Source organism: Narcine bancroftii, chromosome 12 (assembly GCF_036971445.1).
Source record: "Narcine bancroftii isolate sNarBan1 chromosome 12, sNarBan1.hap1, whole genome shotgun sequence".
NCBI lineage: Eukaryota > Metazoa > Chordata > Chondrichthyes > Torpediniformes > Narcinidae > Narcine > Narcine bancroftii.
Genome location: NC_091480.1, coordinates 95,881,751 through 95,905,523, shown reverse-complemented (window position 1 = coordinate 95,905,523; position 23,773 = coordinate 95,881,751). Strand labels below are relative to the sequence as shown.

At 42.5% G+C, this 23,773-nt stretch overlaps 1 protein-coding gene across 17 annotated transcripts in view; it reads left to right on the top strand.

Moving 5' to 3' along the window:
• The window catches only part of LOC138746697 (supervillin-like), a 209,926-nt gene that overhangs the window by 100,929 nt on the left and 85,224 nt on the right, over nucleotides 1-23,773 (top strand). For 15 of the 17 annotated variants that reach the window (XR_011347043.1, XR_011347042.1, XM_069905006.1 and 12 more), the window contains 3 exons: nucleotides 7,077-7,138; nucleotides 9,357-9,502; nucleotides 15,993-16,239. Coding sequence is in view for 14 of the 17 variants with exons in the window: in XM_069904998.1 (XP_069761099.1) it covers nucleotides 7,077-7,138; nucleotides 9,357-9,502; nucleotides 15,993-16,239 (455 nt within the window). In the remaining 3 variants the exon portion in view is untranslated. Of the gene's footprint in view, nucleotides 1-7,076; nucleotides 7,139-8,020; nucleotides 8,247-9,356; nucleotides 9,503-15,992; nucleotides 16,240-17,758; nucleotides 17,823-23,773 lie in introns of those variants that run through there. The other 2 variants (XM_069905008.1, XM_069905009.1) reach the window with 2 other exon arrangements.

Here is a 23,773-nt window from a genome sequence, read left to right as displayed (position 1 = left end):
CATCACCCTGTACAAAAACAAAGGCAAGAAATCAGACTGCTCAAACTACAGGGGAATCACGTTGCTCTCCATTGCAGGCAAAATCTTCGCTAGGATTCTACTAAATAGAATAATACCTAGTGTCGCCGAGAATATTCTCCCAGAATCACAGTGCGGCTTTCGCGCAAACAGAGGAACTACTGACATGGTCTTTGCCCTCAGACAGCTCCAAGAAAAATGCAGATCAGGGTATTGAGGGCTCAGGGGAACAGGCAGAGAAGAGGAAGTGAAGCCTAGGATAGATCACACATGATTGTGTTGAATTGGAGGGCAGGCTTGAAGGGGCCCACTTTCTTGTGTGCATTGGGAAGCTGTCTTGGAGGAGTTGGACAGAAGATGCAGGACAAAATGCTTTTTACACCCACTCTATCATTTACAAACCTCTCGACACGATACCCAGCTGAGTCGCTGTCCTTTAATTCCAAAATATTTATTTTTGTCCTAGTTCCAAGACAAAAAAAGTATGTTCTTTGGGATATTATTTCGTTGGAACCCTTTTGTGATGTGAAGATGATATAAGAAATGATTCATTGTTGGCATTCTTATTTGTGAATTGCCTTCAAGGGGGAAACATTTTCCAGGAATGACCATTATTTTCCCCAAAGCAATAGCGAAGAAAGCAGCTTGTGCAAGCAAAATCTATTTGCCAATCACAGCATGTCTCAAAAGGTTCAAAATGTTCTCCAGAATTATGTTCCACTCTTTCAGCTCCAGGCAAATAAATCATTTACAAATAGCTTTTGATAAGGTAAAACACGGTTGCCAAATTACAAAAAAAATAGTGCATGCAGAGAGTGGAAACCAGTAGTTCAACCCACAACAAAGTGACTGAGAAAATAGAGAGAGAGCAAGGAAAAAGAGTTGGAATTGGTAAAAAGCAAGGATTGGCAGTGGAACCTCAGTTATTCTGGATTTTATATAATGTTTTACTTTGATATATTTCAAATAATCAGTGTGGAACATTGAGCATGAAACAAATGATTTAAAAAATATATATATAAAATCCATTTGCTTCATTATGTCCATCGGCTGAATAGACCCATGTGTGAGTCCACTAATGTATTTGACTTGACTATAACTACAGCCTGAAGTAGCCCATGTGAACATTCAGTTCAGGGCTGCAAGGGATGGGAGTAAGTACATCGTGGACTGCAGAAGGATTTGGACTGCTTGGAAGAGTGGGCTGAAAGGTGGAGATGGAGTTTAATGTGAGGTGCTTCATTTTGGGAAGAATAACCAAACTAGGATGTATGCAGTGAAGGGGAGGGCATTGGGGAATGCTGAGGAACAGAGGGATCTTGGAATAACGGTTCAGTGTTCCTTGAAGTTGGATTCCCATGTAGATAGGGTGATGAAGAAGGCTTTTGGTATGCTGGCCTTTATAAATCATAGCATAGAATATAGGAGCTGGGAGGTGATGTTGAGACTGTTTAAGGCATTGGAGAGACCAAGTTTGGAATATTGTGGGCAGTTCTGGTCTCCAAATTATAGGAAGTTATATAAATAAGGTAGAGAGGGTGCAAAGAAGGGTTACTAAAATGCTGCCTGGATTGCAGTATCTTGAATACAGAGAAAGATTGAGTAGACTGGGACTTTATTCATTGGAGCGTAGAAGGTTGAAAGGGGATTTGATAGAAATATTTAAAATTATTAAGGGAATAGATAAGAGTAGATGTGAATAGGCTCTTTCCCCTGAGGGTAGGGGAGATTTGAAGAAGGGGTCATAAGTTAAGGGTTAGGGGTTAAAACTTTAGAAGTAATATAACAGGATGCTTCTTCATGGTGGCTGAGTGGAATGACATTTCAGGAGAGGTAGTTGTGGCAGGATCAGTTCTGTTACTTAAGAAGAGGTTAAATGAGTACATGGATGTGAGGGGGTTGGAGGGTTATGGGCAGGGAGTAGATAGGTGGAACTTGTTAGAGTTTCACGTAAATCGGTGCAGACTAAAAGGGCCGATATGGCCTGTTTCTGTACTGTAATGGTTATAAACAAATAAAAAAAACTTGGGAATAAAGAATAGAATATAAATTCTCGGATCTGATATCAGACTGGATGTAACTTAACCTGAGGAGGAATGGAAAGATAAGAGAAGGAATGAGGAAACCTCTCGGTTAGGCAACTGCAGCAAATTAATCTGACTGCAGTGACAAGAAGTGGATACCACATCTCTTATACTGTTATTAAGTGCAAGGAGTAGGAAGGTGAACAAATTATTAATGCACCATCAAATCGACTTGAGTCTCAATGTGGAAAAGATGAAGGAGATGATCCTTCAGGACTTCAGAAAGACCAGGATTGACCACCCTCCACTACCCATCAGCAACTTTGCCGTGGGGAAAGTGGAGACCACCAAATTTCTTGGTGTTTGCTTAATTAGTGACTCATCGTAGATATACAACATCTTCTCGTTCGTCAGGAAAGTGCAAATTCCTTGTGAAGACTGAAGTGGGTAAGGCTACCGGCCACCATCATGTCAACCTTCTACAGGAGCTCTATCAAGAGCATCCTGGCCGGCTGCATCACAGTGTGGTACAGAGAAATAGATCAAGTCAATCCACTGGACCATAAGAGTGGCAAAGAAGATCACTGGAGCTACCGCCCCCCCCCCCCCCCCCAATCGATGTGATCTACCGAGATCATTGTCTGAAGAGGGTACCCCACACCCAGTATCTTTCAGCTGATCCTATCAGGAAAGAGATACAGGAGGATCAGAGCTGGCACCATCAGGCTGAGGAACAGTTTCTTTCCACAGGCAATGAGAATGCTGAACGACCAAAGGAACTGCTCACACTGACCATCTGAGACTCTCATATTCATGAAACAATATTTATTTATTTGACGATATGAATACCTGTCCTGTATATGTATTGTTTATCTGGTTGTGTGTCTGCAACTGTGCACTGAGGACTGGAGAACGCTGTTTCGTCAGGTTGTAGTTGTGCCATCAGGTGACAATAAACTTAACTTGAGGTATTACTGATGCCTGTTGATAAATATACATATACAGTGTTGAAGCTGTTCAGAGGCCCAGACAGCATCTAGGGAAGGATTGAGGAGGGAGAGAGAGTAGGGGAAAGTGTTGGAGGGAGCAAGGTTTAGAGGTTCAAAAACCATTTTATCAGAACCAAGATAAATGTCACCTATGGAGATTAGCATAAGGAGGCAATGGAGAGGAAATAGATGTGTCCTCAGTTCGTCCATGCAAACCTGACTGATTAATCCACGCGTTAAACTGACGTGTCACAAGAGGCAAACACAGTGTATTTTAAGTATTGATGCAGAGAAGATTCTTCCCTGCTGCAGTAAACACATTAAAGTCATCTCCATTGGCCAGTCCCCAAAATTCCATATAAAGAAATATAAAGTGTTGTCCTTTATAATTAGAAAAGACAGACACGTGGGACTGCACTGAGCAAATGAGCAGCTCCGTGCTTTGTCCTCTGGTCTATGTTTTTAACGTAGAAAACCTTAGCCTTTGGCCCACAAAGTTGTGCTGAATATGTCTCTACCCTAGAAATGATGAGGCTTTCCCATAGCCCTCTATTTTTCTAAGCTCCATGTACCTATCCAAAAGTCTGTTAAAGGACCCTAACGTATCAGCCACCACTACCGTTGCCGCAGCCCATTCCACACACCCACCCACACTCTGCGTTTTTTTTTTAAAAAAAGCTTACCTCTGACATTTCTTCTATACCTACTCTCCAGGGCTAAAAAGGTCACCACAAGAGCACCTTAAATCTGTGTCCTATTGTGGCAACCATTTTAGCCCTGGGAAAAAGCCTCACGATCAATGCCTCTAACATCTTAAACATCTCTATCAGGAAACCTCTCATCCTCCGTTGCTCCAAGGAGAAAAGGCTGAGTTCACACAACCTGTTTTCATGAGGTATATTCCCTAAACCAGGCAACATCCTTGTAAATATTCTCTGCCCCCTTTCTATGGTTTCCACATCCTTCTGTCCGTGAGGCATCCGGAAATGAACACAGTACTCCAAGTGTGATGAAGGGCTCAAGCCCAAAACGTCAGTGATGTATCTCTGCTACATAAAGGACGCTGCTTGACCTGCTATGTGTTCTTATAGTAGTTCAAGTGGCTTCTTCCACACAGGTATGAGTAACCAGATGTGAAGAGCGTCCAGCCAGCTGAGACACACCGAGACAAAATCACATGCAACAAACCTGTGGTTTTGAGGGCTCTTGCACATTCACTGTGTAATGTTAGGGATGCATGTCTGTTCCTCTCCAGAAGCTGACACGTTTAAATCCTGCAAACATCCTTATTGCAATGCTGTAGTAATGCAAGACCTTGTGCTGCACAGCACAATCTTATTTTGTGAAAGCAGAAAATATTTTCACATGTTGGATCAAATTGATTTCTCTCCTCTTAAGCTTGATGAGATTCAGACTGTGGCTTCGGTGCTGATAGGGACCTACTGTAGTCATTGCTGTGACTGAGGGATGGAAGTTCCTCATGCAATAGTAACATCAGGAGATGTACAAGAAAGTAGCCTCTATGCTCAAAGTCCATACCCTCTTTACACTGTGCCGTCGGGAGAACGGTACAGGAGCCCAAAGAACAGCTTCTTCCCCTCTGCCCTCATTTCATTTCAGAATGAAAAATGAACCCTAGAAATGACCGTCTTTTTCTTGCACTAGTTTTATTTATTTTGCGATGTGGTTTATAGACATGTTTGTACTGCTGTAAAACAACCAATTTTGTGATTATACTTCCAATGACAAATTCTGATTTAGATCCGGATTCGGATGCTTTTCCTCAGCACGATGTCCCTTTGCCTCCTGCTTGGAGGATGATCTGGTGCAGTAAAAGAAGCAGGGGGGGCCAGTGATGTCAATTTGCCAAGTTGGTGATGCTCGATGGCCATTTCCAAAGAGCTTGATGTGTTACAGGCGTGCCGAAAGATAGTACCAGGAACATGTCTGCTCATTGGCTGTGCCATGTCCAAACCCCATAAACAGTATGGGGTGGCACAGTGATGCAGTTAGTAGTAGTTGTCTCACAGCTAATGCAGTCTGGGTTTGTTTCTGATTTCCAATGCTACGCGTGGGTTTCTACCTTCCCTGGGTGCTCGGGTTTCTTTCCAATGTACATGCGGATGGGGTTGTCAGTGGATGGCAAGGGATTCATGGATGGAGTTGATGGGAGGTGAGAGAGAATAGGTTACAAGGAAATAAGTGGGGAAATGGGATGCTTTGAGGGTTAGCATAGAAACATGGTCTGAATGGCCTCCTAATTCTAATAAAGCATGAAAATGTGAGAAATAGCAGTAGGTATTAGAAAAATTAATATATGTAAAGGTGGGATGAGTGATATTTTTAAACAAGGAATGTAAGGGATGTCGGACTGAAGCAGGTTTATAGAGTCAGGGTCATTGTGTGTGGAAACAGATCATTCAGCCCATCATGCCTGTTCTAATGCATTTGCATTAACCAAGATATTCCCCTCTGTTCTTCCCAGATTCCACCACCTGTCTACCCACCAAGGGCAATTTGCAATAACCAATGAACCTACCAACCTGTGCAATTTTGGGATGTTCTTTGGGCTCCTGTACCTTTCTCCCGACGGCACAGTGTAAAGAGGGTATGGACTTTGAGCATAGAGGCTACTTTCTTAAGACACCGCCTCTTGTACATCTCCTGATGTTACTATTGCATGAGGAACTTCCATCCCTCAGTCACAGCAATGACTACAGTAGGTCCCTATCAGCACCGAAGCCACAGTCTGAATCTCATCAAGCTTAAGAGGAGAGAATTCTCAGTGGAAATCTATACAGTCACAGGGTGAAAATGGAACCTGCTCACAGTGCCAGAGGTCATGATTGAGCCCAGGTCTCTGGCACTGAGGCATCAGGTCTGCTAGCTGTGCTAATGTGCATTCTATAACATTTATAGGCAGCATTCAATGGAACTTAATTGGAAAACAGATCAATGAAAGCAACTTGGTCCTTACCACAGGTTCCCATGTGCAGGGGAGCCAGTAGGCAAAGTTACCTGGAGATGGACAGTGGGCAAAGACACACAACACATGTTGGGGTGCCTCATTTGAAAATTGCAACTGCTTGTGAATAGCCTACAAGCATGTTGAGAACTGAACTTTTACAACAAGTGTTGGGCCTATTTCAGTCAGCTCAGAACAGGCCACCTAACCAGGTTTGGCGGCAGAGATTTCAATGCTTGGAACCACTTCAGCTTCATAGAAGTTCTCCATCTATCCTGCTCAGAACACCCGTATCATGGTTGCCCTAGCGACTGATTGTCTTTGCCCCTCCCTCATAACTGATGTATCTCTCCCTTCCAATCCTGAGCCCCTCTCCACCATGACTTTTCATGACCCACAACCCACCCGGATCCTTCTTGCCCTGCAGTGGAAGAGTGGGGTGGGTGGTGGAATGGTCAGGTTCACAGCTTATATGGACAAGGAAGATAAACACTGAATATTTCCAGGACAGCCCATGCCACCCAATTGGCTGACAATCCCCATAGGTTTTTTGAAGGGTTGAAGGAATTAGGAAAACCGAAGGAAACCCATGCAGACATGGGGAGAACTTGCAAACTCCTTTCAGACAGCATTGGATTTGAACCCCAGCCCCAATGACTGGTGCTGTAAGAGCAATGCGCTAATCGCTACAATATCCATGCGGCCCTATTTCTCTTCCCTGTTTTCTATATTTTCTCTTCCCTATTTACAGTTTGGGCCCAGATAGCCCATTGATGCTATGTGAATTACATGAAGGCACAATCTATGCCAGCCACTCTAAATGGGAACCTTGCGGGACCACAGCGCGTTAAAGTAAAAGCCTTGTTTTCTTGTCACCTCACGAGGCATGAATTGTTTTTTATGTAGTCGGTAGGAGAGAAGCACAGAACAAACCAAAATTTGACTGCTTCACAGGGGCAGGGCCCATAAGGTTTGAGCAGAGTGCTAGGGCAGCCATAGCCGAGAAAAGGTGAATGTGGTAAGTAGGATCCAAGTTTATGTCCCGTCGCTAACATGCACACCTCATGGTTCCCTTTACAGAGGATGAGAAGATGGATGCAAGGTCAAAGCTGAGTGTGGCTGCAAAGATGTCACTGTTTCGAGTAAGTGTTGTATTCAAATCCCTTGAAACTTACTTTGTGTCCAATAGAGTGAGGGGTGATTGAAATATGGCCATGGATCAGTAGGGTACCAAAATATTTATTTTAAGGACATTAGTAAGGAATATCTAGTTTGTGACAGAAGCTTCTGGTGGCATTGGGTAAGGGAAGGAACAGGTATGGGCGTGGCAAGTTGGCGTAGGACGAAGATGTGGGAAATCACCTCTCCCTGACTGGACTGTTTAATATCCGATTTTATTGGACTGAATAAGATTTGGAATAGTTGGGGAAAGTGCCTTAATTTCTGAAAATAAAAGAAATGAAGAAAGGAAAAGGGTAAGAGGAGGAATGTGTCAGCATCTTCATTACATCGTTTCCAGAGGTCCATTGTACAATCTCTCCTATATTGAGGGAAAATGGACCACCCTACAGTGTCAGATAATGACACTCCTCATCAAGGCATGGAGGCAGGCTCTTCATCCAGAACTGGCATATGGACAATGGTGAAAACATATCATGTACTAATTCAAAGTTCAAAAGCATCCCATCCCTCATCTTATGTAGATGGAAGGTGAGACAATTTGGTAACTTGTTGCTGTCTTAATCTTTGACATAAAAGATTGAAATTAATATGATTGAGTAAGTTTACAAAGGTCAACACATCATTATGGGCTGAAGGGCTGTAATGTTCTATGAGTTCCATGTAGCCTTGTGGAGATTTAATCCACAGCACAACAGATATCGGTTGTTTGGACTCTTAAGATAGTTAATAAAGTATGTTTAATCAAATCTGGTTTGTATATTTCAGTGGTGACCTTTATTGTTAGGTTATGGCAATTCATTTCACTTCAGTTCACCTTATAGGGTTCCAGATTCTGCATTCAGATGTAACAAAAGGTTTGGCAAGAAACGACAAGCATGGCAGAGCCACAGTGTAGCGCGTGTCTCACAGCGCCAAGGACCAAAGTTCAATCCTGACCTCAGCTGCAGTCTGAATGGAGTTTGCATGACCACCCTGTGACTGCATGGGTTTCTTCAAGGAGCTCCAGATTCCTGCCATCCCATGGGTTTCTAGGTTATTTGGCCTCTGTAAATTGCCCCTGGTATGTAGGTAAGTGGTAAAATCTATGAGTAGTTGGTGGAAATAATGGGAGAATAAATTGTGATGAGTGTCAGAATGGTATAATTTTTAAATTTAATTTTTTTAAACATTTTAAAAACATGGTAACAGGCCCAGTAGCCCATGCCACCTAATTACACCAAATTAACTTCCAACTCCCATACATTTTGAAATGTGGGAGGAAACTGGGGCACCTGGAGAAAACCCATGGAGACACGGGGAGAATGTACAAACTCCTTACAGACAGAGCTGGATTCGAACCTGGGTCACGGGTGCTGTAATAGCATTGCACTAACCACTACACTAACTGTGCCACCCATTCTGTAAATGAAAACTGGGCTGATGCTGCAGATTTAGTGAGGTGAAGGGTTCCATCCCTCTATGAACCCATGTTTCTAATAGACCCAACATTACGAAACTAAGTAGACCCAACATTACGAAACTAAGTAGACCCAACATTACAAAACTAAGTAGACCCAACATTACGAAACTAAGTAGACCCAACATTACGAAACTAAGTAGACCCAACATTACGAAACTAAGTAGACCCAACATTACGAAACTAAGTAGACCCAACATTACGAAACTAAGTAGATGGGTTTTGACCATTGGGCAGACACCCCGATAGGAAACAAAACTATATCATTCACATATTTGGAACATAGGAGACTGAGGAGCGACCTGATAGAAGTTTATAAAATCATGAGGGGCATTGATCAGGTGGACAATTAGAATTTTTTTCCTGAGGGAAAAATTGTCACACAATGGAGGCCGTGTGTTTTAAGGTGATGGGGAAGAAGGGAGATGGGCAGGGCAAATATTTTGCACAGATCTGGAATAGGCTGCTGGGTAAGCTAGTGGAAGCAGCGAACACGAAGGGGTGGATGAATATCTATAACCAAGAAACAGAGTTATGGTTTGATTTGGAGATCATGTTGAATATAGACACGTGGCAGAAGGACGGCTTCCTGTGATGCGCTGTTCAATTTTCTAGGTAACCATGGGCTATGAATCTCTGGGAAATTACCATTAGAACTGGCCCAGTTATTCAGAATGATTTTCTTCTTTCCCTTTTTCCCATGCTGTTTGCACTTCTATCAGGAACTAGAGAAAGCCACCCCTGCAGAATCTTCCACCCCATTACGACCTCATAGCAGGAATACAGCCGTGGAACGCAGACTGCGGCGCTCGCATGATCGGTGTCGGACACAGCCAATAACTACAGAAGAGATGGTGGTGGCAAACAGGTATGGAGCATGCAACTATGTTTTGGAAGCAATCCATTAAACTCACAGAATGGTCGATAACCTCCGTTACCTACAGTATTTGAAGACAAGTTGCCAGACCGTGACATAGGAGCAGAAATGGGCTATTGAGCTCATGAGTCTGCTCCACCATTTAATCATGAGCTGATCCGTTTTCCCGCACGGCCCCACTGCCCTGACTTCTCCCCAAAACCTTTTGATGCCCTGGCTAATCAAGAAACTATCAACCTCTGCCTTAAATACACCCAATGACCCAGCCTCCACAATGACCTGTGTCAACAAATTCCACAGATTTACCATACTCTGAATGAAGAAATTCATCCTCCTCTCTGTTCTTGGTGGACACCCTCAATCCTGAAGTTATGCCCTCTTGTCCTAGACTCTCCCACCATTGGAAACAATGTTCTACATCTACTCTGTCCATGCCTTTCAACATTCAAAATGTTTCAATGAAATCCCCCCTCATTCTCCAAAATTTCAATTACAGGCCAAGAGTTGTCAAATGCTCCTCGTATAACAACTGCTATGAGCAGCAAAAGAAATTCACCAAGGCAATGGTTACTTAAACAAAAATGTTTTTAATTTTCTTCATACATAATAATAAGATCAATATTTATTTCCATAAACTTAACCCCCTTCTAATTCTAAATGCACATAATGTAATGTGTTCAGGAAAGTTCTTTGTTTCACTGTCAAATCATTCACTTTTCATTTCTCTAAGTTCACTGGGATCGGGCAAATTTCCACACATTGCACAGAATGTAACATTTTATGATCTTCGCCAGGCTCTGGTGCTTTAACTTCAATTGTTACTGCAAAGGAAGGTCTTTGTTGGTTTCAGAGAGATGCTCGTTGGACACACACAAATTGATTTCCTTCAGTCAGCCATTTCAGTGTCTTCTCAAAGAAACTTGCCCCCCCTTGTGGGCTTTCCAAACGATAACCAAGTTACCACAAGGAGTTCTTTTCCCCCTATTTCAGGAGAAACACATTAACCAGCCACATCCTCTTGTAATTGACGACAAGGGTTGAGAATAGGCTGAACGCAGAACTCAAAAACTTATCTTCAAATGGAGTCTTTACCAAGTCTCCCAATTTTGCACCATGAACCTACTGCAGTAAACTGACTCTCTCTCTCTTTCTGTTTGCAAAACCACATGACCCTTCTTAGAACATCAGACTTCAACTAGACTTGGATCACAGGCACCAGCAAAACATTAATCAATTTGTGAATCTGGACATCTGTTCCTTTAAAGACAATAGTCCATTTCCATTCCTCAACAGCAGACCAATTAACACCTACTGTGAAGTCTTCATAGGCATTCTTCAAACTCAACTGTAGATGTGGAGTCTCTACTTTGGCATAGCTCTTGCATTTCAAATGAGATATCTGTTTGTGGTGTACTTAAAATAATACTAAACTATGTATTTTACTCCATAATTGTATTAACTGATTCCGTAACATAACCCTTTCATTCTCGGAATCATCTTCAACCAAGAAAGCAAATTTATTTATTGTCTGTCTTTTCGACAGCTGGTTGTGGGCTTTTATGCATATGTATTGCCACTGTTCTGTCAACGATTTAATTTACCCTATTTATACTAAACAACAATTTAACACTAATTTGAATTATGTCACAATCAGAATCAAAATCAAGATTTATTGTCACGAACAAGTCATGAAATTTGGTGTTTGCAGCAGCGTCAGAGGGCAAACGTTCATATTATAACCATCGCACGACACTATAAAAAAATTTAAATAGGGCACGAAAAGTGAGGCAGTGTCTGTGGTTCATTGATTATTCAGGAATCTGATGGCAGCGGGGAAGAAGCTGTCCTTGTGCCACTGAGTGCTCATCTCCAGGCTCCTGTACCTTTTTCCCGATGGTAGCAGAGTGAAGAGGGCATGGCCTGGGTGGTGGGGGTCTTTGAAGATAGAAGCTGCTTTCTTAAGACTCCGCTTCATCTAGATGTCCTCAATGGAGTGAAGTCTGGTGCCTGTGATGTCACAAGCCAAGTTAACAACCTTCTGCAGTTTATTCTTGTCTTGAGAGTTGGTGTCTCCATACCAGGCACCGATGCAACCAGCCAGAATGCTCTCCACAGTCTTTTTTCTTTGGCTTGGCTTCGCGGACGAAGATTTATGGATGGGGTAAAAGTCCACGTACACCTGTAGAAATTTACAAGAGTCGTACCAAATCTCCTCCTCGATGTATATTCGATGGCGAGCCCTCTTTATGATTGGATCAACATGGGGGCTCCAGATCAGATCCTTGGAGATGTTGACACCCAGGAATTTGAAGTTCTTGACCCTCTCCACTACTGACCCCTCGATGAGGACTGGATCAGGTTACCCAGACTTCGTCCTAAATTCCGCAATCATCTCCTTGGTTATGCTGCTGTTGAGTGGACGGTTGTTGTTGTTACACCATTCAATGAGCTGATCTATCTCCCTCCTGTTCGCTTCCTCCTTGTGATTCACCAGACATCTGTGGTGTCATCGGCAAACTTGTAGATAGCATTGGAATTGTGTCTGGCCACACAGTCATGAGTGTATAACGAGTAGAGCCATGGGCTAAGCACACATCCTTGGACTGCACCTGTGTTTAGTGAGGAGGAGGAGAAGTTGTTTCCAATTCGTACTACCTGTGACTCCACAGTAATTGACAAGCAAAAAAACTGCAGATGCTGGAAATCTGAAATAAAAGCAAAAAGTGCTGGAAATGTTCAACAAGACAACACTGATGCTCACTGATTTGAAACTTAAATCTGTTTTGCTCATCCCAGATGTTGCTTGAGTATTTCCAGTAACTTCTCTTTTTCATTAGGTGACACTGTGGACCATTATTGTTGCTGGGTTGTCTTCCAGGGAAAATTTGCTTTGATGTGTAGTTTAAGGCCCATAATTCCATAGGTTTCAGTGAACTTAACCTCAGAATACGTTGGAGCAATCTCTGGTTCTGGAGTAGAGTTGACATGGTTTGAACAGTTTCCCATTCTTTCTGCACGTGACCTCTACCCCAGCAGGCTGTTGGAGATTACAGTAAGTGGGGAAAGATCAGATGGTTGGGAGGGAAGATGGGAAGGATGGAGCCTGAGGTGAATGAAATGTCATAATGGATCATTGTAGTTTTGAAATGGCTTTTGGAAAATCAGAATCTTGAATTGTAAGTGAGCATCAGATGCGATCAGAGGTTGGAGTCTCATTCGTGGAAGAGATGGGACGATGGTCAGAGTTTTGGGTGATGGGAGGATCTCAGTGGGTCCTCAGAGTTTGGTGATGGTGTTCAGAGAATCTGACTGGTGAATGAAGACTTGGGACTGCAGGTGATTGAGGGCTCAGGAGAGGTCATTGAAGGGTTGGGTCTAATTGGAGGTTCAGAATCTTGGCAAATTAGAAGTGGGGAAGAGTGATCAGAGGGCTAAGGTCTCTGAAATTGGTGGGAATGGGGTGGTTGGGTGCTCAACAGATGGAATATTGTAGGTGTTTGGAGGATAGTATTGATTGACAAAGTGGTGCAACAACAAACTAGCACTCAATATCTTCCAAAAATAAGGAGCTGATTGTTGACTTCAGGAAAGGAAAGCCAGAGGTATATAATCCAGTGATCTTTGGGGGATCAGAGGCAGAGAGGGTGAGTAAATTTAAGATCTATGGAGTCACTATCTCAAAGTATCTTTTCTGGACCCAACAAACCAATGGCATCGTGAAGAAATCTTCCTCCTCAGGAGGTTGGTGGAGGTTTGGTATGACACCAGAAATCCTGGGAATGTGTGCTGACAGGCTGCATCATGGTTTGGTATGGAAACACCAATACCCCTGAGCTTAAAGCTCTCCAAAAGGTAGTGGACACAACCCAGGACATCAAGGACAAAACCCTCCCCACTATTGAGTACATCTACAGGGAACACTGCCGTTGGAGAACAGCACCAATCATCAAAGACCCTCACCACCCAGCACTTTCTCTGTTTTCTGCTGCCATCAGGAAAGAGGTCTAGGTGCCAAAAGACTTGTACTACCAGGTTCAGGAACAGCTGCTACCCCTCCACCATCAGACTCCTTGACAAACTCAATTAGGGACTCATTTAAGGACTCTTACTTGTGCACTTTATTGATTTCCTTTTTGTTCTCTCTGTATTGCCCAGTCAGTTTATTTACATTTGTTATCAGTTTACAGTCTTTATTTGTTTACATGTTCACGCTGTAAAAAGTTTTATTTTTTGCACTACCAATTAGTGGTAGTTCTGTCATGCCCACAGGAAAAAGGAATCTCAGGGTAGTATGTGATATCATGTATGTATTCTGGATGAGGAGAGATATCGCTACTGTGATGGCTCTGGCTCAAGTATAGAAGTTAATTGAGGGACCTACCTGGGAGCAGAGGTGTCCCAACCTAGCAGAGTTGCTTGTGGTACTTTGTTGTTCCAGGAGTGCCTCAATAATAGGTCAATTACATCTCAGAGCTGCAGTTGACTGGGTAAATTTGCAGAGGAAGCCAAAGTGATCCAGGATTGGTTGTTGCCACATTACATTTTGTTGGAAAAGGACATTTTTTTAACTGTACTAAATACAAAGTAATTTCTGGACAGAGCAGGATACCATGCCCTTCGTCCTGCAAAGACCCATTCAGAGATGAGGCAGACTCATGATGAAATCACTTCACTTCACTCACCACTATTTAGTGGACATCAAATATCCAACTAAATTAATGGATCACTGAGAAGAATACGACGACATAAACCAGTGAGGATGTGACGGCTTGTAAGCGGCATCCAGAATTTAAAAAAAACATCTGTGGAGAAATGAAGAATCTAATCTTTATCTCATTTATGACACTGCTGAACACCTGGTTTTCAAGTTAATTTACATACTTTCACATGGATGAAAGAAACAGAGGGGTATGAGGTAGGAAGGGTTTAGTTTTTTTGGTCGGAATATTTAGGTCGGCACAACATCGAGGGGCGAAGGGTCTGTAATGTGCTGTAATGTTACCCATGTTCAATGTTTAATGAATGGCAAATGTGTTTGTGTTTCATTTGTGGATGATTCAACCCATTTATTACCTAGCAAGGAAAGATTTGTGTTTAAGGGCTGGGCAGCCCATTCTGACTTATTAAATGCAGTTCAAGAAACCTCTCATTCCATTGAGGTCATGGGGATTTGATTGACTTCCTAACAATAACAGCAATACAGTGACACCTTGTGGAAAATGGAGGTTTAAGATTCCTTTATATTAAAGGAATATCACACATAATTGCCGTAAGGTTGGCAAAGAGTTGCCATTGGTTTTAACCTGCACCCCTCACAGTACGACAGAAAGAGAAGCCAAAAAGCATCCCTCCAGAGGCAGTGAATGTCCGTGGATTCTCCTCCAGCCCTCCCGCAGCCTCTGCAGTTGATCCATCCAGGCAAACCGAGCTCCAGATCCAAATCTCCAACGTGGTCAGGAAGCCTTCAGCCTCTGAGGCCCTTTTGGCCCTCAGCACTGTGTTGAATCCTGGTTCCCATGAGCCAGTCTTCAGCAGGCCGTGCAGGTCACCCACAACCCTCACTGATCTCCATAAAATCACTGACTAGTTTAGTGGGATAAAAACCTGGCAAGCAAAATTTGTTTACAATGACAAAGCTCATCAAGCCTGCCTTTTCATTCAACATCATCATGACAGATCTGCTGCTGGTCTCATCACTTCTTCATAGCCCGTTCCCCATTGCTCTAAATTCCCCAATCACTGATATGTTCATTTATGTCCTCTTTAGGTACCTCCACTGAGCCAGCCATCTTCCAGGGCAGAGAATTAGAACCATAGAACATTGCAGCACAGAAACAGGTCCTCTGACCTTTCTATTCTGTGCCAAACTATTTTTCTCCCTTGTCTCACTGAATTTCACCCAGTCCATAGCCCTCCCATCCACATACCTGTCCAAATTCTTCTTAAATTTTAAGAATTTTAAGCCCACATTCACCACTTCAGCTGGCACCTCATTCCATACTCTCTGTTTGAAGAAGTTCCCTCTAAACAATTCTCCTTTCACCCTTAACCCATGTCTTCTGATTTGTATCTCACCTCAGTGGAAAAAGCTGACCTACATTCACTCTGTCTATACCCCTCATAATTAAATCTCCCCTTATTCTTCTACGCTCCAGGAATAAGTCTTAACCTGTTTAGTCTTTCCCTGTTACTCAGTTTCTGAAGTCTGGGCAACATCCCAATAAATCTTCTCAGTGCTCTTTTGAAGTTATTGATATCTTTTCTGTTCAAGAGGTTCATCACATTCTGCAAGAAGACTAAAATTGGTTGATTTAAAACCTGCCAAATATGATGGAGGTGGGGGGGGTCAAGAGAGAGAAGATACAAAGCAGGCACGGACACGTGGAGCACATGTGAGGGGCTGAATGGCCTTATCCTGTTCTACTCTCTGCCTTTCTGGCCTATAAGTGGATCATTTTTTGTGACTGATGCAAACCTTTAGTCTCCCCAGGGCACAGTCACCGAAGGAGCCAGGCGTGAGCGGAGCTGGGAAAGGTGCAGCTGAGCAGGAGGCGGAGGAGAGGGGCGACGAGAATTCGAAACTGAGTCTGAGCCAGAAGATGGCCCTGTTCGACAGCTTGTGCCAGCCATTGCCAAAGAAGGTGTCCCCGCTCGAAGGAGGAAATGGGCGCAGGCAGAAAGGATTTCGCTATCGCACCCAACCAATCACCGTGAATGAAGTCCAGCTGGTAAATATAACTTCAGTGTTGGCAAGATGGTGCAGCAGGAACTTTCCCTTTACTTCTTGCTCCACCTTGTTAAAAGGACATGAATACTTCTGTAATTTTTTCTAAAAATAAGCCAGATTTTAATTAAAAGCATTGATTATTCCGTATTCAACTTCTTTTAAGACTTGGTTGAGAGGACATCATGTTAGTATAACTCTTCAGCAAAGCTCCACTCTTCAGTTAATCTTCAATGAGGTGCTCTGCGGGAAAGTAAATGAGCTTAGAGGGCAGAGGGAATGGTTCTCCTCTGTGATGTCCTCTGCTCTATCCTTCAGGGCCAGATTTCAAGAATGCCCATTTATGCAAAGAAATGGAACAGAATTGGTCCCATAATTCTATCAATGTGTTTCTTCCCAACCTATGAAACTACAGTTTTTGTTTTAAGGTAATATACTTCATATTTTTGGAAACACCTGTAATCATTCACATTTCTTTTTAACTAATGCTCCAACTTTAACGATTTTTTAATATCTCTGATGGTCACGGACATTTAGAGACCTTTAACATTGTAAGAAATTAAACTGATTGATAAAATATTAAAAGTAATTAATAAATTAATTTACAACAATTCAAAGATTTGCAAATAAAGAAAGTTATTAAATTGTACAAAAGAACAATTGCCTTCCACTATTACCACGTTAGGAATCTCAATTTTTGGAATATTTTACTTAAATTTTTCTTCATACATGAAGTAGTTGGAATTAATATAATACAGATTGCAAAAGAATGAAACCAAAAGTTAGATACATGAGGCGATTCACCCCCCCCCTCCCAAAACCCCTCCCTGCCAAACGCCCCTCCCTCAAAATAAAAGATATAATATAAACGTCGAAAGAAAAGAAAGACCATTTTCAGGATTTCATAGAGAGATGTCATCTAACACATGTAAATAAAAATTCTTCATTACAACTCGGAGAAGAATCTAGAGGGATAGAAATGACATTATTATAAATTTAAGCGTAATATTTGGGTATACGGGCACCAAATTTGCAAAAAAAAGGATATTTATTTCTCAAGCTGTATGTAATTTTTTCCAAAGGAATACAACTTGCTATCTTGGCATACCTAAAATTATATCTGATTTCCAAGTAACGACGGAATATTTCCTCACTACTGCTCATGTTAGGGATCTCATCAGAATGAATGCAGTGGCATTTGTCACTCAGTAAATCAATAACTTAAGCCATGTCCACCTAAGTCCAAAACACGCTTACTTCTGTACCACAGCTGGCAAGATTTGATTTGATTGAGCAAGACATTGTGAGCAAGTTTTTGCTTCAGCTGGGTAATCTGATCCATCCATTTTCTGAAAGGGGCTGGATTATCTGTCTATTCCTCTGTATTCACTTGGAAGAAAACCAGATTCTTGTGTTTGGGTTTGAGCTCTGTAAAGGCGTAAGTAAGGTAAAGGAATGGAACAGGGAGTGGCAATCAAGCTGCAGCAAATGAGTTTATTGAGATAACTCATTGTGCTGCATTAAGAGGAATGACACTGCACCGGGAATGTAACAATCTTTGAGGAAAAATACTGGATTACCTTCCAGGTAGGAGTTTTGTTCTCTGCTTCAGCGTGTAAGGATATGGTGAGTTAGAAAAGATTTGTTTGTTCAATTTGTGGTAAACTATACAACTGATGATAATCACCTTAGATATTACTTATCTAAGAAAGCCCTGGAATCCACGTGATCAAAGTAAAGCAGAAGTTGATGCAAACCTGACCAGGTGGAGAAAGTGCAAGCTTTTGGGAACATTTAAAAAAAATTATTTACTACCAATTATCACTACCGAAATCAGTGCCTTCTAATTAACATACCAACTCCATACATCGGTGGCACTGTTATAATGTTTCTCTATCTGCTATGCTGACCTTAATTATAAATAATTTACAGAGCAGATTCATTTATTACCAGTGGAGGTTATGCTGCAACTGTACAGGGCTGCATCTAGAACACTCCACAAGTCTCTGGCCTCCTTATTTGAAGGAGGATGTACTGGCTTTGGAGGCAGTGCAGAGATGGTTCAGCAGATTAACTCCAAGTTGAGGGGGTTAGCCTATGAGGAGAGATTGACTCACCGGCGACTGTACTCATTTGAATTTTAAAAAATGAGAGGGGAATCATAGAAAAGCATAAAATTATAAAGGGCATCGGATAAGATAAAGGAAAGAAAATTGTTCCCATTGGTGGGGGAGACTAGAACTAGTGGACATCGCCGTAAGATCCAGGGGATTGTAGGAAGGTGATGAGGAGGAACTACTGTTCCCAGAGGGTGATGAGTCTATGGAATTTTCTGCCCATTGAAGCTGTGGAGTGAATATATTGAAGACCATGTTAAATAGATTTTTACAAAGTAGGGAAATGCAAGGGCTATGGGGGAAAAGGCAGGTAGGTAGAGATGAGCTGATTATCGGCTCAGCCAAGCCCTCATTGCATGGCAGAGCAGGCTCGACAGGCCGGATGGCCATCTCCTGCCCCTATTTCTTATGTTCCTTAAGGAAACAGATAAAAGGTAAAGGTTCCATTGTTGTCCCATAATACTACACTTAGAATGTAACTTGCATGAAGTTCTTTATCTTTTGACTACCGTAAGGCAGACAGAGAGTCACCAGTTTGTCCAGCGCCCTTCACAGAAACCCACTGATACCTGGTGTTCCTGGGCGGTCTCCCCTCCAAGGGCTGACTAGTCCTGAGCCTGCTTAGCTTCTGAGATCAGACCGCCTAGGAGCACCAGGTGCTCCAGAGCCTCCTAACTATTTTTTTAACTAGATGTGAATCTAGTTAAGAAATTCTCCCTTACTCTGTTTGCTGAGACTGTACGCTCATGCTGACAGAGTGGGAGTTGGAGCTCCCAAGCCTCTGAATCAATGGGGTAGTAATGGGGCCACGGCTGTACCCTGGGTTCTGGTTGTTGGTTCTGTGGTCTGCCTGACAAAACATGCAAGCTTTTTGGGCTGGTTTCGATCAGCTGCTGTTTAATGTGTCAACCAATTGGTTTTGGGGTTGGTTGTGGTGAATAAGTGCTGGTACAAGCTTACTAGGTAAACTGTTTTGCTTAAAGCAGTGTCCCATTTCACTGTGAGGAAGTGGACATTGTCCTGTTAGAAAATAACAAGTGTACTTTCTGAGGCCAACAGCAGAAGCACATGTCGAGATATTTATGTCCTCATCAGAATTTCCCATTGTGCTAAATGCGAGGCAGGTAGTGTAAGTAGATTTGCACCCACACCTCTTCTCACCACCATTCAGGGCCTCAAACAGTCCTTCCAAGTGAAGCAACATTTCACATGAGAATCTGCAGGGGTCACCCTGTACTCCCGTAGTGGTCTCCTCTACCTCGGAGAGACTGGGTGCAGACTGGGAGATCGCTTCATTGAGCCCCTTGGCTCTGTCTGCCACAATAGCGAGAATCTCCCAGTGGCCACTCATTTCAATTTTCTGTCCCATTCCCTTGCTGACACGTCTGTCCATGGCCTCATACACTACTGGACTGAGTCCACCCTCAAATTTAAGGAAGGACATCTCATCTTCTGTCTGGGCACCTTCCAACTGAATGGCATTAACATTGACTTCTCTGGTTTCCGTAAAACCCCTCTCCCCTATCTTCACCCCCATCTCCTTCGTGCTCTCTCTCTCTCTCTCTCTCCCCCCCCTTCTGTCTCCTTTCATAGAGCCAAAATCAATTCTCACCTTTGCTCTTATCATATCCAATTAAAACCCTTTGTCAGTTGGTCTGTACTCCTCCCCGCCATCTTAAATCAGACACCTGCCTGCTCTTTGCTCTTGAAGAAGGGCAGAAATGTCGGTTGGCCTAGCAATTAGTGCAACACTGTTACAGCACCAGCGATCAGGGCTGGAATTCGAATCCCACGCTGTCTGTAAGGAGTTTGTACTTTCTCTCCATGTCTGCACAGGGCTCATGCACAGGGCGGCATGGGCTCATGTGCCAAAAGGGCTTGTTACCACACTGTGTGTCTAAATTTTTTAAAATTAAATATCCTATGGACGATTCAAGACCGGCTGAGTTCCTCCAGCATTTCTGTATGTTTTTAGAAAAAGTGGACAGACTCTGGGGAATTTCATAAAAATCTGCCACAGGGGCTTGTATCAAGTGAAGCAATTCATTGAGGTTATTGTGGCGGCAGATTACTCAAACATGTTTCCTACTTGTGGAAACAAAACCAGATTTGCTGGAGATACAGTGTAAATGTTTGACTTGATATCAGAATTCTTCTGGACCAACTGAATCTGGAAAACAATGGAATGTCTGTGATGGGTTTGCATACCAGGATTGATCTTAGCTGTGGGATCCTGCCAAATTCCTTATCCATAAGTCATGAATTGGTGCTGCTATTGTTGAATTCCTATGGCAATCTTACCCAGGGAACGTCATCAGTGACAGCTCAAGGTCCACTGATGCTGAGGACCCAAATCTTTTATTAATTTTATTTTAATTTAGACATACAGCCAGGTAACAGGCCTGGCCAAATACACCCAATTAACCTGAACATTTTTGTATTGGAGCAGTCATGGGGAGAATGTACAAACTCCTTACAAACAGCTCAGGATTCCAACCCAGATCCCTGGCACTGTAACAGCGTGGTGTTACCCTCTACGTTAACTGTGCTACCCCTCTCTAATTTGCCACATGAACGTGGATCAAGTTATTGTGACGGCAGATTGCTCAAACATGTTTCCTACATGTGGCAACAAAAGCAGCTTTGCTGGAGATACAGTGCAAATGGTTTTTGTTGTGAATATTTTCTTTAAAATTTTTCCATACATGTAATTAATAAATAATTATCTAAAACGATAAGAATTTAAATTCAAGAGAGTTTCAACCATTACATAACCCTTCCCCTTCCCTCTCACACCCTCCCTCCCTAAACCCCCCCCCCACCCCTAAAGAAATTTAAATATAAAGGATATATTGGTTTCCAACACATTGGACTCCAGCAAGGGTTATATAATCAATTTAGGGAAGAAGGCTAACAGGTCTCTAGAGGCTGGAAGAACACCACTACATATTAGTACATAAAATTTGCATATACAGGCTCCAAATTTGCAAAAATATGCCATGTTTATTTCTCAAATTGTATGTCATTTTCTCCAAAGGAGGTACAGCTTTGAATTTCTATATTCCATCTCCCATACCCAAGTGTGAATCTGATTTCCAGGTCACTGCAATAAACTTCCTTGTCACCACTAATGCTATTTTAACAAATTTCATTTGAATATTGATAGTTTCAATTTAGGTCTTGTTCCTTCTATATCTCTCAATAGAAATAAATCTGGGTTTTGTGGAAATACGATGCCTGAAACTTTTTCTAAAAAAAATTCCCTAATCCACCCAAAAAGGCTTTACCTTGGGACATGACCAAGTTGAATGCAAGAAAGTGGAGTTAGGTCATAAATTAGATCAGCCATGATCTTATTGAATGGCGGAGCAGGCTCGATGAGCCATTTTTGGCCTACTCCTGTTCCTACTTCCTATGTTCCTAAATTCCTGTCTCTGCACCACACCTAAAAGATTGATCTGATAAATCTGATTTCATGCTATTCAATTCAAATACAGCTGATGTAAAACATTATATTGAACTTATCTTTACCTTACATAAATAATATTTGTCATATAATCTTGACAGAGATCTGACCATCTTTGCTCCTCAATTGTAATATTCAAATCCAGCTCCCACCTCTGTCCAGATTTATGAACTCCATGTAGAGCGCAATGAAAGAACCAAAGATTTGTTGATCCAAACCAAGGCTTTTATTAACTAAAAGACTGGAGCATATCACACGTAGGTCGATCAGTCCAGAATGACCTGGTCTGGCTAGGAGCAATCATTTAAAACCTGCCAGTAGGTGTGGCTACACTCTCAGCCAATCACAGTCATCCTACACTACAATTTGTACATATACACATTGGGGATAGAATCTGTACTATCACACTCCATGCTAAGTTGTTTCTGGTTGTAATAAAAGATACATTGGAGAAGTAAATTTCACAGTGTAAACGTAAGTGCCTGATGTCAGTTTTCTTTTGAACCATGCTCAGTAGATTCCAAAAGCTGATGTTGGACATTGAACAAATCAGACAAGGACTTGATCCTAAAAAATAAGCACCAATAGTTTTCAGCTCACTGGCCTTGAGTCTCCATCCGCCATTGACCTCTCCATTGATATTGGCATTTCTCATTGGACACACTGGCTTGGGTTTTGCCCAGAAGCATTGTATCAGTAGGGTTGACCTGGTTTCCAACAGGACACCTAAAAGCAAAAAGTTAGAAAGCTGTAATGCTGGAAATCTTCAGTCGAAACTGAAAATATTGAACAGGTGTAGTAAAACCTAGATTATATCAGAACCAGAATCCACATTGATTGTCTTGAACATGTCATGAAAGTCGTTGCATTGGGGCAGCATCAAACAGTGCATACATTTATACAATCCACTGTACAAAATAAATAAAAAGAGTGCATGAAAAAGCCAAAGTAAGGTAGTGTCTGTAGTTCACTCTTCATTCAGGAATTTGATGGCCGAGGGGAAGAAGAGTTGTCCTTGTGCCGCTGAGTGCTCGTTCTCTGGCTCCTGTATCTTTTTCCCGATGTTTGCAGAGTAAAGAGGGCGTGGCCTGGGTGGTGGGGATCTTTGAGGATAGAGGCTGCTTTCCTAAGACTCCGCCTCTTGTGGATGTCCTGGATGGAGTCGTCTGGTGCCCGTGATGTTGTCCTGAGTTAACAACCCTCTTGACCTGAGCATTGGCACTTCTGTACCAGACAGTGATGCAACCAGCCAGAATGCTCTCCACTGTCCACCTGTAGATGTTTTTGAAAGTCTTTGGTGTCATAGGAAGTCTCCTCAAACTCCTCACAAAGCATTGGTTAGTGATTTAAATGTTTTTCTGAAGCTGGTAAACTCTGGGTTAACCTGCTTTGGAGGACAAAGAAAGAGGAGCTGGAGGGTCTCAGCTTCCATGTAGAGAAATGAACATTTCATGTTGGGTCTTTTTCACTGGGATTCCCTGGCATTGGAAAATAGTGGCTGAAGGAAGGTGAGATTTGAACAAAGATCTGCTCCTTTAAAGCATTGCTTATGGGTGAGGAGGTGCTGATATCCTTCCACCTAAGACCAAGTGTCTCATGGGAACAGGTTATGTCCAGTTCCATGGAGAAGAACTGATCCCCTAGGATGGAGTTTGGAGGTAGCTGCAGTGCCTTGCTGGGTACTAACCCGCCTGACAAGGCCAACTTCTGTGCAGAGATTAAATCACTGATCATCTGCACAAGCACTCAGCTCCCTTTCTCTGCATGCACCACCGCCATTTGCATGTCTCGGTCTCCAATGCTCTCCAAAACATTGCCTTCATTTGCTCAAACCCCCGCTCCCCCCCTTTCTCTGCCATTTGTTTTCTAGCTTTTCTTAGACCTGATGAAACATAAAGAATGCTGTTTGACCTACTGAGTTTCTCCAGCATTGTGTTTTCACATAACTCAATTAC